At 40.6% G+C, this 15,926-nt stretch overlaps 1 protein-coding gene across 4 annotated transcripts in view; it reads left to right on the plus strand.

Moving 5' to 3' along the window:
• SRRM3 (serine/arginine repetitive matrix 3) overlaps positions 1-15,926 on the plus strand; it is a 462,774-nt gene that overhangs the window by 394,633 nt on the left and 52,215 nt on the right. For all 4 annotated transcript variants that reach the window (XM_056556785.1, XM_056556783.1, XM_056556784.1 and 1 more), the window contains one exon: positions 7,622-7,690. In XM_056556785.1, the coding sequence (XP_056412760.1) occupies positions 7,622-7,690 (69 nt within the window). The remainder of the gene's footprint in view (positions 1-7,621; positions 7,691-15,926) is intronic.

The raw sequence follows: 15,926 nt of genomic DNA on the forward strand, positions 1-15,926 counted from the left end.
TTTCCATACTCGGAAGAAATGGGATTACAAATTTTGGGAGACATTTTCTTCTATTACCTCTTGTAAAAAAAAAAAAACATTTACACTTCCTACTTTACCGAAAAGTCGTCAAACACCTGTGGGATGTTAAGGCTCACTGTACCCCTTGTTACGTTCCTTGAGGTGCATAGTTTCCCAATAGTGTGCCATGTGTTTTTTTTTTTTTTTTGCTGTTCTGGCACCTGAATCAATATATCATTTATATGGGGTGTCCATTTCCCTTATAAGCAGTGAGTTTCAAAGTAAAAAGAATGCAAAATGTTCAAATTTTTCATCAAGAAATGATGCAAGTATTGACGAGAATTTACCACTTACATAAAGTTGAATATGTCACGAAAGAACTATCTCGGAACCAGAATGAAAAGTAAAAGCATCCCAGAGTTATTAATGCTTAAAGTGACAGTGGTCAGATGTGCAAAAAATGCTCTGGTCCTTAAGGTTAAAATGGGCTTGGTCCTTAAATGGGCACTGTCACCAACTTTATTTTTTGATATGTTGTAGTACTTATGTACTACAACATATCTCTAATATACTTTTATTATTATTTTTTTCATTAAAAAGGTTTCATTTACATTTAAAAACCAGCTACTTAAAAAGGACTGATTTTGGAGTGGCAATCAGTCCTTTTTCAGTTAGGCTGCACTCGCTCCCTGCCTGTCAATTAGACAGGCGGGAGCGAGCGCATTGGCCACTCCTCCCGCACATCGCCGCCGCCTCGTTGCCGCTGCTGTCCCTGCACGCCCGCTGCCGGACTCTGCAGTAACTGCAAGTGTAATGAGGGAACGGGGTATGCGGGGCGGGGGGGGAACGGGCTAGTGCCGTAGTTGGGGGGGGGGGGGGGGACAGGCTAGCAAAAAAATAAAAATAGGATGGTGGGAGCTACCCTTTAAGAGGTTAAATTTCTGGAGCCAGTTGATATGAAAAACATTGTTTTTCACTGGAATACCCCTTTAAAACATATGTATATTCTGACACTTGGTTTGATCCAGTGATCTGTGTATCTAGACAGAGGGAATCAGTGTTATTATTTTTTAAGGCTAAAACAGACATGCAATGTTATTACTGTGATCTACAAGTGCGAGAAATCAGAGGACAACTGGAATTAATTTGAAAACATCCAAGTGCAAAATATTAAAAGCAATTATTCCTTTCCCCTGCAAAGCTTGTTAATAAGAAACAAGAGACACAATTGCAAAATACATAGTAAAAAACACTCTACAGGGAATCTATCACCTGTTTCATTCTGCCCAAACTACAGGCAGCGTGAAACAGGTGTAGTAAGTAGGGTCACGGAACCTTATTATTTGTTCTGAAAAACTTGGTAAAACCACCAGGACCTGGTTAAGTTGTCAGGGGAGGGTTTCTCTGCAGCTATGTACTCCGACCCCCCCCCCCCCCCCCCCCACACACACACACACACACACAAACACCTTGAATGATGTGCCTTTTCTTATATATGAGTAGGAAACCCAGAGGACCTTTTTTGAAATGTGTTAGTTTTCCTACCTATTGAAAACTATCTTTAGTAAAGTTTAGACATTTTTAACCCCTCCCCGACCTATGACATACCTGTACGTCATGGGTGGCAAGGTGTTCCCGACCCATGACATACATTTCCAGCAGCAGTGCGGCATCTTCATTGGCAGCAGTGAGATCGCCGTAAAGCGATCTCACTGCTGCCTCTGGGAGTTTCAAAACTGCAACTCCCAGCATGCCCAGACAGCCTTTGGCTATCTGGGCATGCTGGGAGTTGTAGTTTTGCAACATCTGGAGGTCCACAGTTTGGAGACCACTGTATAATGGTCTCCAATCTGTGCTCTTCCAGATGTTGCAAAACTACAACTCCCAGCATGCTCAGTCTGTCCAGGCATGCTGGGAGTTGTAGTTCTCTAACATCTGGAAGAGCACAGATTGGAGACCATTATACAGTGGTCTCCAAACTGTGGACCTCCAGATGTTGCAAAACTACAACTCCCAGCATGCCCAGACTGCCCAAGCATGCTGGAAGTTGTAGAGCGGCAACATCTGATCCTTCAGATTTTGCCAAACTACAACTTCCAGCATGCCTGGGCAGTCTGGGCATGCTGGGAGTTGTAGTTTTGCAACAACTGGAGGCACACTAGTGGGGGAAACATTGTCCGTTTCCTACCTCAGTGCCTCCAGCTGTTGCAATTGTTGCAAAACTATAACTCCCAGCATGCACTGACAGACCATGCATGCTGGGAGTTGTAGTATTGCAACAGCTGAAGGTTTGCACACTGGTTTGGAAACACTAAGTTTGGTTGCAAAACACTTGAAAGTTTATTACTTAACTTAGTGTTTCCAAACCAGTGTTCCTCCAGCTGTTGCAAAACTACAACTCCCAGCATGCACGGACAGCCAAAGGGCATGCTCGGAGTTTGCAACAGCTGGATGTTTGCCCCCTCCCCCCAATGTGAATGTACAGGGTACACTCACATGGGCGGAGGTTTACAGTGAGTGCTGCAAGTTTGAGATGGCGCAAATTTTGCGCTGCAGCTCAAACTCCCAGCGGCAAACTTGCTGTGAACCTCTGCCCATGTGACTGTACCCTAAAAACACTACACTAACACTAACCTAAAATAAAAAGTAAAAAACACTACATATACACATACCCCTACACAGCCCCCCTCCCCCAAAAAAATGAAAAATGTCTGGTACGCTACTGTTTCCAAAACGGAGCCTCCAGCTGTTGCAAAATAACTCCCAGTATTGCCGGACAGCCATTGACTGTCCAGGCATGCTGGGAGTTTTGCAACAGCTGGAGGCACCCTGTTTGGGAATCATTGGCATAGAATACCCCTATGTCCACCCCTATGCAAATCCCTAATTCAGGCCTCAAATGCGCATGGCGCTCTCTCACTTTGGAGCCCTGTCGTATTTCAGGGCAACAGTTTTGGGACACATATGGGGTATCGCCGTACTCAGGAGAAATTGCCTTACAAATTTTTATTTTTTTTTTCTTCTTTAACCCCTTATGAAAAGGTGAAGTTGGGGTCTACACCAGCATGTTAGTGTAAAAAAAATAATTTTTTACACTGACATGCTGGTGTTGCCCTATACTTTTCATTTTCACAAGAGGTAAAAGGGAAAAAAGACCCTCTAAATTTGTAATGCAATTTCTCCCGAGTACGGAGATACCCCATATGTGGGCGCAAAGTGCTCTGGGGGCGCACAACAAGGCCCAGAAGGGAGAGTGCACCATGTACATTTGAGGCGATTTGCACAGGGGTGGCTGATTGTTACAGCAGTTCTGACAAACGCAAAACAATAAATATCCATATGTGACCCCATTTTGGAAACTACACCCCTCACGGAATGTAATAAGGGGTACAGTGAGCATTTACACCCCACTGGTGTATTACAGATTTTTGGAACAGTGGTCTGTGAAAATGAAAAATAAAATTTTTGATTTGCACAGTCCACTGTTTCAAATATCTGTCAAACGCCAGTGGGGTGTAAATGCTCACTGCACCCCTTATTAAATTCCATGAGGGGTGTAGTTTCCAAAATGGGGACACATGTGGGGGGGTCCACTGTTCTGGCACCATAGGGACTTCCTAAATGGGACATGCCCCCCAAAAACCCTTTCAGAAAAACTCACTCTCCAAAATCCCATTGTCGCTCCTTCCCTTCTGAGCCCTCTACTGCGCCCGCCGAATACTTTACATACGCATATGAGGTATTTCCTTACTCGAGAGAAATTGGGTTACAAATTTTAGGGTGATTTCTCTCCTTTTACCCCTTGTAAAAATTCAAAAATTGGGTCTACAAGAACATGTGAGTGTAAAAAATGAAGATTTAGAATTTTCTCCTTCACTTTGCTGCTATTCCTGTGAAACACCTAAAGGGTTAAAACACTTACTGAATGTCATTTTGAATACTTTGGGGGGTGCAGTTTTTATAATGGGGTCATTTTTGGGGTATTTCTAATATTAAGACCCTTAAAATCCACTTCCAACCTGAACTGGGCCCTGAAAAATTACGATTTTGAAAATCTTGAGAAAAATTGGAAAATTGCTGCGGAACTTTGAAGCCCTCTGGTGTCTTCCAAAAGTAAAAACATGTCAATTTTTTGATGCAAACACAAAGTAGACATATTGTATATGTGAATCAATATGTAATTTATTTGGAATATCCATTTTCCTTTCAAGCAGAGACTTTCAAAGTTAGAAAAATGCTAAATTTTCTAAATTTTCATGAAATGTTTAGATTTTTTACCAAGAAAGGATGCAAATATCAGTGACATTTTACCAATAACATAAAGTAGAATATGTCACTAAAAAAACAATCTCGGAATCAGAATGATAAGTAAAAGCATTCCAGAGTTATTAATGTTTAAAGTGACAGTGGTCAGATTTTCAAAAAATGCCCAGGTCCTGAAGGTGAAAATGGGCTGGGTCATGAAGGGGTTAAACAAACCCTACTCCATTGTTGCTTTCATCAAAAATTACTGACTGGAACACTGGCAGGTCTAGACTAACAGTTCATTCCATGGACAAGTGGTTATACAATATGTATGTCTGAATAGAGCTTTAGGTTTAAAAATTATTAATTCCCATATATTGCACCATTTAAAATGGGAAGCAGTAAACCCAAAATTATATGGATATCCTTGTATACCTGATCAAGGTTTTTAACTGTTTCTTGTAGTCCAGATATCAGGTGTAAGGAATTTTAAGTAACCTTAAACTAAAGTGTAACTCCAGAGTTGCAGATCCACGTACTCTTCATGCACAGTTCTACGTAAAGAGACACAGCTCATTCTGGGTGGTCGGAAGGCAACCATACGATGGCCAACAAGTTTCGTACATGAGCCCTAAATGAATTAATAGGACTCATGTAGGGAACACACTGGGTGTCATATAGCTGTCTCAGCAATCCGACCACTTGGGTTGAGCTACATCTCTTCATGATGAACTACACAGAGCACATGGCGATGCACCTCTGAGATATGCTTTAAGATTAACAAAAGAAATGTGTAAATATGTATTTTTAAGTTCACTACATAGCGCTGCTTTGCTTTCAGAGAATTTTATGCATTCTCATAACTGCATGGAGATACATAATATATGAATTATGTTTTACTACCTTTAATAGCAGAAATGGTCATGAATTGTAATATTGCTCTCCAAAGCCAGATTTATCCCTCAACTCTTGTACTGTTTTGCACCTATGAGAAGTATTTATCCCTCTGTGGACTTTTTTTACGTTTCACAGTGAATCACATTGAAGTTAAAGGGATATTTTAAGTTATGTTATATTTCAAAAGGACAAAATAAAAAAGTGTCTTTTCTAGAGTTTTGGTCTAGAGTGCAACAAATTTATCAAGAGTCGCACGCTGTTTCATAAATTTGGTGCGCAAACTTCCCGTCACCTATTTAGATTGTATTACTGCCTGGGTCGACATGGTCTGAGGTTTTGGCTTAGTTTTCGTCGATGCAACTTTTTAGTGACTTTTCAGGAAAAGTCACAGTTGATAAAATTATGACCACTGCATTTTGTGCTCTATTATAGACCACTATGCTTGTTGGGAAGAAAAAAGCTCTAAACCAAAAGACTTTCTGAGAGACAAATGTAGACTATTTTAAACGGTCTAAACAGTTTGATAAATCTCCCATTGTCTTCTTCAGTCACTCTTTTTTAATTATTTTTAATGAGTGTCCCCTCTGATACACTGCATCGACTTGCCTGCTGAGGCCCTTCCCTTAAAGGGGTACTCTGGCCTTAAACATCTTATTCCTTATTAAAAGGATAGGGGATAAGATGTCTGATCGCGTGAGGTCCGGCTGCTGGGACCCCCGCAATCCCCACCTCAGCACCCCAGTAATCTGCTGCATGGAACAAACTCTGGTATCTGCCTGATTATGAGCGCCCACAGCTGTCACTCCCTCTCTCATAGACATTAATTAATGGGGGGGGGGGCTCAATGGCCGCCCGAAGACTTAGCACAGCCGGTGTTCTGAACATAAATGTTCAGTCTGCCGGGGTGCCAAATGGGAGATCGCGGGGGGGGGGGGGGGGGGGGGGGTGGGGGTCGTGAAGTTATTTCGTTGCTATATTCTCTGTTCTCAAGGTCATCTACTTGCAGGGTGTGATCTAGGATTTTCCTGTGACATGCCTGTATCACTTCCTACTACAGTCTGTCCAATTAAAACGCAGATGTTTTACATGAGGTCAGTTTGGCTTGCATTGCATCTGTTTTTGACTGAGCCACATCCAGACCATCTTTTGCTGCTTCTCTACAATTGCTGGACCAGGCTGTCAATATCAACTTTGTAAGGGAGCGTATATTGGAATGGAAATCATCCTCACCTGACTTTTTTTTCCTTAGATAGAGCAATAGTGATGTTGGGCTGAGAGCACATGGCCTGCCTTAACTGATGATTAAAGGGGTACTCCACTGGAAAAAAACATTTTGAATCAATTGGTGCCAGAAAGTTAAAAAGATTTGTAAATTGCTTATATTTAAAAATCTTTTGTAAATACTGAAATATCAGCTGCTAATTTCCTTTCTGTCTGACCACAGTGCTCTCTGCTGACACCTCTGTCCATTTTAGGAACTGTTCAGAGTAGAAGCAAATCCCCACATCAAACCTATCCTGCTTCGGACAGTTCCTAAAATGGAAGAGAGCACTGTGGTCAGACAGCAAGGAAGTACAAAAAAAAATTTCCCATGGAGCATATAGTAGTTGATAAGTACTGGAAGGATTAAGATTTTTAAATAGAAGTAAATTACAAATCTGTTTAATTCTCTGGCACCAGCTGATTTAAAAAAAAGTTTTCCAGGGGAGTACCCCTTTTAGGACACTTGGGAATGTGAGGGTGAAGGGGAGCCAAGTTTGTTGAACTGGTCACAACCTGGTTTACAACCTGGTGAATGGAAGAAATGATAAAGTGCCTACATCAGGCCCAACTTTTTTTCATGTGATCCACGTCATCATATTGGCCCTGATTTACTATTGTAAACTCTACATCATTTGTCGGGTTGTGCGCCAGATTCTGGCGCATTACGTCAGAAATTCTGTCTGCGACAGAATTTGGTCCAGAGTAAAAAAAACAACAACCAACTCTCCACTTAACTGAGAGAGCCTGGAAAAGGGCGTGGCCATCTCGGAAAAGGTGTGTGCCACTGAAAAGGGGGCGTGGCCCTGACATTTTCTGAAAAAAGAAATCCCAACATATTTACTAAGGTTTCCACAGAAGATGTCGTGGATTTGAGCTGAGGAAAACCCGACAGATCAGAGCATGTGTAAAAAAATGCAAAATGTAGGGAAAAGTGTAAATTTTAGGAAAACCTTAGATACCGTGGGGAAAAAGTTGTAGGGAATTAAAACCCACAAAGAAAACTACACAACACTCAGGGCCATTATCTATTTTCTATCCTCTTTTGCTGTTGAATATACTTTTTGCTGTTGTGTTTGTAGAAAAGCAATTGCTTACATTGTATATTGTATGTTCATGTTTATATATTATTAATGGGATGGGTGCTGGATTGTCACCAAATAGCACATGGTATCATTAGCCTGCAAAATGTAACTGTATCTAATGTTCTTTTTTTTAGATGTGATAGTTCATCACCAGTGCGGAAAGAAAAGAAGAAGAAAAGTGGCAAAAAACACAAAAGGGACAGGTAATACATATTTACTAGATCACGCTAATAATTACTGGAGGCATTGCCATTGTAAACACCATTCAGTAGTGACAGCAAACACTGTCTAGTGATTAGTACTTTAACCCCTATTATGGTCGGTTAGCTTCCACCAACATATAATTATTTTATTTTAAAAAAATGTTGTGATGGCATAACACACCTGGTTTACCTAGCTGCTACTCCACAACTAGAAGAACAACATGTGCCCAATGCCTGCTGTCTTATTGGCACCAGCCTGAATTTCTTTGATGAATGCTGCCAATTAGAGCTATTAAACTACATCTCTTTGCTGCGCACATGTTGGCATTGCCTCTAAAGCTGTTGGGCAGCATTATCATCAAAGGAATAAATGCATTTAATCTATATCTATACATAAATATGCATGAACGAGACACTACCAAAAAAGGTAGGTGCAAGTGACCAAGACCTGACCTGAATTTACACAAAATTGTTGTAGCATTTATTAGTCCAGTAACAAACAATGTAGCCTATTTATTTTTTCATGGCTCAGTACGGCTGGGTTCACATATGTCTGGCGTCCGGCATAGTTTTCCTCTGGTACACGCCTGATGCTAGAACTGATCCCATGCATTTGAATGGGACAGTTCACAATCATCCAGTGTCTCAGTTTTGACGCCAAATGGTTGGACACCCCGGACACCTTACAACTGTCCGGTGTCCAGAAACAATGGAGCCTGGATGCCATACAACTGATGCATGTTGTCAGCAGTTATGGCATCAGTTGCATTGAGATCTAGGCTGGGTTCACCTATGCCGGACATATGTGAACCCAGCCTTAGCAATGTTTCATGTTTTTTTTTTTTTGTATTGTGCAGCACAATTAGAAAGTCTTTTGTCATCTGTTCCACATAAATAATGATGCACAAACTTCACATTTTGTATGCCAGGCTCGCACCTTAAAAAATTAGATGTGGCTTTGGTGTAAAGGGATGTGACTTAAAATGCATCTGTATCTGTACGCCCTGTGTCAGCTCCCCTTCTATGAGGTGGGGTCACGAGCTCACCCCGCATCATAGTGGGTCGGTCCCGGCAGCTATCAATGGCTGGAACTCGTGGCTAATGCCGGACTTCAGCGTTCGCGGTTGATCGCCACGTCTAAAATGAAAAAAAAAAAAAAGCATCCCGGGCAGCTCAGTGCAGCTGATCAGGACCACCACTGTAAAACCGCGCTGTCCTCTTCAGCGTTCAATCGTCGCTCTATTGCTCCATGCCTGGGATCCAGAGCACTGATAACACCGATCAATGCTATGCTATGGCATATCATTGAACAGTGTATGCAATCGGAAGATTGCATGATATAGTCCCCTATGGGGACTATAAATGTGTAAAAAAAAAAAGTTAATAAATAGGATTTAACCCTTTCCCTAATAAAAGTATGAATCACCCCCCCCTTTTTCCCATTAAAAAAAATAAATATATACGTAAACAAAAAAATATATAAACATATGTTATATCACCAGGTGCATAAATGTCCGAACTATAAAAATATGTTAATTAAACCACACAGTCAATGGCATACACGTAAAAAAAAAATTCCAAAGTCCAAAGTTGCGTATTTTTAGTCGCTTTGTATACCCTAAAAAATATATAAAAAAGACATCAAGAAGTCTTATCAAAAGAAATATGGTACCAATAAAAACTTCAGATCACAGTGCAAAATATGAGCCCTCAAAGCGCCCCATATGCAGAAAAATAAAAAAGTTATAGGAGTCAGAAGAGAACATTTTTAAACCCAAAAATTTTCGTGTAAAAAGTTATAATTTTTTCACAATAGTAAAACAAAATCAAACCTATATAAGTTGGGTATCATTTTAATCATATGGACCTACAGAATAAACATAAGGTGTAATTTTTACCAAAATGTGTACTGCATAGAAACGGAAGCCCCCCAAATTTACAAAGTGGCGTTTTGTTTTTTTCAATTTTGTCCCACAAATATTTTTCTTTTGGTTTTGGCATAGATTTTTTGGTAAAATGACTGATGTCATTACAAAGTAAAATTGGTAGTGCATAAAACAAGCCCTCGTATGGGTCTGTAGGTGGAAAACTGAAAGTGTAATGATTTTTAAAAGGTAAGGAGGAAAAAACAAAAGCAAAAACAGTGAAAATATAAAATGTGCCAGGTTTTTCAAACAGCCTAAGCCACTGTCAAAAGTCGTGTGCACCTGCTAATTCTAAGTTTGCACTTTCTAAGAATTTGCCAGTTTTTGATTATCTCCCCCTTTATTTTTCATTTTCTTTGCTATCCATGCACATAAGATCTATCCGATACATGGGCAGGTACTAGTACTTAAAGGGGTACTCCGTTGGAAAAAAAAACCTTCTATTTAAAAATCTTAACCCTTCCAGTACTTAAAGGAAAACTGTCAGATATTTTCTCCCACACTATCCACACTACTGGTGGATAGTGTGGGAGACGCTGATTAAAACAAGCCCTACCTTGCCTGGATCCGCCCGGCCATTCGCCTGCAATTGTATTTTTAATCTATGTGTATATCTTGCTGCAACTGGCATGGGCGGGGCTTCGGCGCTTAACTGACACTGACATCAGCGCCGCTTATGAATATTCATCCCCCCTCCCTCCAGTTCTGCCTCTCTTCGCCGCTCCTAACTGAAGGGAGGGGAGATGAATATTCATTAACGGCGCAGACGTCAGTGCCAGTTAACCTGCAGAAGCCCCGCCCGTGCCAGTTACAGCAAGATATACACATAGATTAAAACTACAATTGCGGATGAATGGCCAGGCGGATCCGGGCAAGGTAGGGCTCGTTTTAATCAGCGCCTCCCGCACTATCCACCAGTAGTGTGGATAGTGAGGGAGAAAATATCTGACAGTTTTCCTTTGAGCTTCTGTATGCTTCACAGGAAGTTCTTTTCTTTTTGAATTTATTTTCTGTCTGACCACAGTTCTCTCTGCTGGCACCCCTGTCCATTTTAGGAACTGTCCAGAGTAGGAGCAAATTCCCATAGTAAACCTTTCCTGCTCTAGACAGTTCCTGACATGTTCCTCTGTAGTATACGGCAGCTGATAAGTACTGGAAGAATTAAGAATTTTTTTAATAGAAGTCATTTACAAATCTGTTTAACTTTCTGGCACCAGTTGATTTAAAAAAAAAAAAAAGTTCCACCGAAGTACCCCTTTAACTAAAAACTATATAGTAACCTTTGCTAAGAAGGCTGTGTACTTTACATATGCTGTAGAATTGTAATAACAAGGACTATAACACTCAGCCTAATGGGATAGTGAGGTCTGGCTGACCACATTCATGTAGAAAAAAAAATGGAATAATTTTCTGACACATTATTCATTTCTTTTTCTAGAAACCCTTAATGAGAAACATACAAAAAAAACACCTGAAACTTGACTGCTTAATTATTGCTCTTGAGTTCATAGTGTGAAATGTGGTACCATGTTGACATTACAGTAGCACTCATCACAATTGACACGTTAAGTCATTTACAGCTTAAAAAAGTTTGTCTTCTTAATTAAGGCTGCTTTTACACAGTGTTTTTTTAAATTAAAAACAGCATAACTTTTTTGTGTTTATTACCATATTTATCGGCATATAGCATTAGACATGTGCAATTCGGTTCGGCACGAATGTCAAATTTACCGAATTTTGCCGTTTTCGTGCATTCGGGCCGTTCCGAATGCACGAAAACATTTTTCGAATATTTCCGAATAGCAACGATAAAACGAATAGCAACATAACAAATGCATTAATTATTTACCAAATGCATGTGGTAAAAAAAGAAAGTAAAGAATTTTTTCAATTTTTTTTATTGTTCCTTGCGCTACACTGTTTCTGATTATTAGTTATTGTTTTACTGTTACTAGGGTGCCTCCAGCTGTTGCAAAACTACAACACCCACCCAGCATGCGGCGGTCTGGGCATGCTGGGAGTTGTAGTTTTGCAACAGCTGAAGGCACACTTTGGCTAACACACGCATTCGCGCAATGCTTTTTAATTTATTTTCAAATTCCGCTGGCTTTTGTCAGAAATGGGTTACCAGGTCAATGACATGCATAGTAATTGCCGTGGGAACATTTTTCATTCATAAAACTGCAGGCTTAATTGGATAATTGCCATGTAGAACGCTTAGGACACCAAACATTCTACACTGCAATTATCCAATTAAGTCTGCGGTTTTATGAATGAAAAATGTTCCCACGGCAATTACTATGCATGTCATTGACCTCAATCACCCGACAATCAAACACATCGATCAAACACTTCAATCATTCATACAGCATTCATTTATTCACTCATTCATTCAACATTTCTGTATGTATTAATAATTTATTAATACATAATGTAATGTTTAATGAATGAATGAGTGAATGAATGAATGCTGTATGAATGATTGATGTGTTTGATTGTCGGGTGATTGAGGTCAATGACTTGCATAGTAGTTGCCGTGGGAAAACTGCAGGCTTAATTGGATAATTGCCGTGTAGAACGCTTAGGACACCAAACATTCTACACTGCAATTATCCAATTAAGTCTGTGGTTTTATGAATGAAAAATGTTCCCACTGCAATTACTATGCATGTCATTGACCTGGTAACCCATTTCTGACAAAAGCCAGCAGAATTTGAAAATGAATTAAAAAGCATTGCGCAAATGCGTGTGTTTGCCAAAGTAGGCCTCCAGCTGTTGCAAAACTACAACTCACACCATGGCCAGACAGCCGCATGCTGGGTGGGTGTTGTAGTTTTGCAACAGTTTGATCGATGCGTTTGATTGTCGGGTGATTTATGTATAACATAATGTTATACATAAATCACCCGACAATCAAACACATCAATCATTCATACAGCATTCATTCATTCATTTACTCATTCATTCAACATTTCTGTATGTATTAATAATTTATTAATACATAATGTAATGTTGAATGAATGAGTGAATGAATGAATGCTGTATGAATGATTGATGTGTTTGATTGTCGGGTGATTGAGGTCAATGACTTGCATAGTAGTTGCCGTGGGAACATTTTTCATTCATAAAACTGCAGGCTTAATTGGATAATTGCCGTGTAGAACGCTTAGGACACCAAACATTCTACACTGCAATTATCCAATTAAGTCTGTGGTTTTATGAATGAAAAATGTTCCCACTGTAATTACTATGCATGTCATTGACCTGGTAACCCATTTCTGACAAAAGCCAGCGGAATTTGAAAATGAATTAACCCCTTAAGGACGCAGGACGTAAATGTACGTCCTGGTGAGGTGGTACTTAACGCACCAGGACGTACATTTACGTCCTAAGCATAACCGCGGGCATCGGAGCGATGCCCGTGTCATGCGCGGCTGATCCCGGCTGCTAATCGCAGCCAGGGACCCGCCGGCAATGGCCGACGCCCGCGATCTCGCGGGCGTCAGCCATTAACCCCTCAGGTGCCGGGATCAATACAGATCCCGGCATCTGCGGCGGTTCGCGATTTAAATGAACGATCGGATCGCCCGCAGCGCTGCTGTGGGGATCCGATCATTCATAACGCTGCACGGAGGTCCCCTCTCCTTCCTCCGTGCGGCTCCCGGCGTCTCCTGCTCTGGTCTGTGATCGAGCAGACCAGAGCAGAAGATGACCGATAATACTGATCTGTTCTATGTCCTATACATAGAACAGATCAGTATTAGCAATCATGGTATTGCTATGAATAGTCCCCTATGGGGACTATTCAAGTGTAAAAAAAAATGTAAAAAAATGTAAAAGTAAAAGTAAAAAAAAAGTGAAAAATCCCCTCCCCCAATAAAAAAGTAAAACGTCCGTTTTTTCCTATTTTACCCCCAAAAAGCGTAAAAAACATTTTTTATAGACATATTTGGTATCGCCGCGTGCGTAAATGTCCGAACTATTAAAATAAAATGTTAATGATCCCATACGGTGAACGGCGTGAACGAAAAAAAATAAAAAAAAGTCCAAAATTCCTACTTTTTTAATACATTTTATTAAAAAAAAATTATAAAAAATGTATTAAAAGTTTTTTATATGCAAATGTGGTATCAAAAAAAAGTACAGATCATGGCGCAAAAAATGAGCCCCCATACCGCCACTTATACAGAAAAATAAAAAAGTTAGAGGTCATCAAAATAAAGGGATTATAAACGTACTAATTTGGTTAAAAAGTTTGTGATTTTTTTTAAGCGCAACAATAATATAAAAGTATATAATAATGGGTATCATTTTAATCGTATTGACCCTCAGAATAAAGAACACACGTCATTTTTACCATAAATTGTACGGCGTGAAAACAAAACCTTCCAAAATTAGCAAAATTGCGTTTTTCGTTTTAATTTCCCCACAAAAATAGTGTTTTTTGGTTGCGCCATACATTTTATGATATAATGAGTTATGTCATTACAAAGGACAACTGGTCGCGCAAAAAACAAGCCCTCATACTAGTCTGTGGATGAAAATATAAAAGAGTTATGATTTTTAGAAGGCGAGGAGGAAAAAATGAAAACTTAAAAATTAAATTGTCTGAGTCCTTAAGGCCAAAATGGGCTGAGTCCTTAAGGGGTTAAAAAGCATTGCTCAAATGCGTGTGTTTGCCAAAGTGTGCCTTCAGCTGTTGCAAAACTACAACTCCCACCATGGCCAGACAGCCGCATGCTGGGTGGGTGTAGTAGTTTTGCAACAGTTTGATCGATGCGTTTGATTGTCGGGTGATTTATGTATAACATCATGTTATACATAAATCACCCGACATTCAAACACATCGATCAAACACATCAATCATTCATACAGCATTCATTCATTCATTTACTCATTCATTCATTCAACATTACATTATGTATTAATATAAATCACATAAAATTATATTATCTCACCTGACTTCCAATGTTCCGATCTCTGTGGCTGCCCTCTTTTCCTGCACACACTCCCGATAATGGTCCCCTGCTTAAAAAAGATTTACCCGAATGTACCCGAATACCGAATGTATACGAAAAATCAAACCCACCCGAATATGAATGTATACGAATAAAATCAAACCCAGACACCCGAATACTGAATGTATCCGAAAAAATTAGCCCCCAGACACCCGAATACCGAATGTATCCGAAAAAATTAACCCACCGGACACCCGAATACCGAATGTATCTGAAAAAAAATGAAACTTGGACACCTGAATACCGAATGTATCTGAAAATCAAAACTGAAAATATTGCTGAACCAAAAATTTTATAAAAAAAACGAAACGAAAAAAATACGAACATTTTTCTTTTGCACATGTCTATATAGCATCCATTTTTTAAATTTAAGGCAAAAGCCGGCCTGCATGTTATAAGCCGATAAATGTTCTGGTCATCACTGATTTAAAGTGGCCGCAGTGGCAGCTGCTTGTTAAGGATCAGCAGCTCGGCCGCAGCCACTTTAAACCAGTGACCAGCGGCGGCTCCTGCGGGCTCAGACTTCTCCCCACTCTGCTTTTTATTTTCCTTACCTCACCCCCTGCCTCATCATTCTCCCTTTTCCCCTGCTTTTTATTGTTTTTTTTTAATTTTCCTTACCGTGCTGCGCTTCGGCAGGTCAGGCGGCAGGTCTTGCGGGCTGCATGGTCAGGGAAGCAGATGAGTGACGTCCTCTGCTGGCTTCTCTGCATGGCATCAGGGACATCACTTTTTATTTCCTGCAGCCGGTCAGTGTGCTTAAGTTCAGCAGCTCTGCTGCGGCCACTTTAGAATAGTGACCAGCGATGACTGCAGGAAATGAAAAGTGACATCCCTGATGCCATGCAGAGAAGACGGCAGAGGACGTGACTCATCTGCTTCCCTGACCATGCAGCCCGCAAGACCTGCTGCCTAACCTGACCTGAAGAAGCGCAGCCTGGTAAGGAAAATAGAAAAAAACTATAAAAAGCAGGGGAAAAGGGGGAATGATGAGGACGGGGGTGGGAATGATGAGGCAGGGATGAATGGCATGGGAGGCACAATGAGGGGGGGAATGATGAGGGGAATGATGAGACAGGATGGGGGGATGATGAGAAAGGGGGAAATGATGAAGGGGATGAGGCACTAAAGGGGTAATGTATGTATGGCTAGTGGTCTATGGCAGCGATAGGGTACATGTCTGCATGCCTGGTAGTCTATGACAGGGGGAAATGATGAGGGGGGGATGATAAGACATGGGGGGGCGATGAGGGGGGGTAAATGTGGCACAGGGGCTGATAAAAGGGGAGGAAT

Source organism: Hyla sarda, chromosome 2 (assembly GCF_029499605.1).
Source record: "Hyla sarda isolate aHylSar1 chromosome 2, aHylSar1.hap1, whole genome shotgun sequence".
Classification (NCBI taxonomy): Eukaryota; Metazoa; Chordata; class Amphibia; order Anura; family Hylidae; genus Hyla; species Hyla sarda.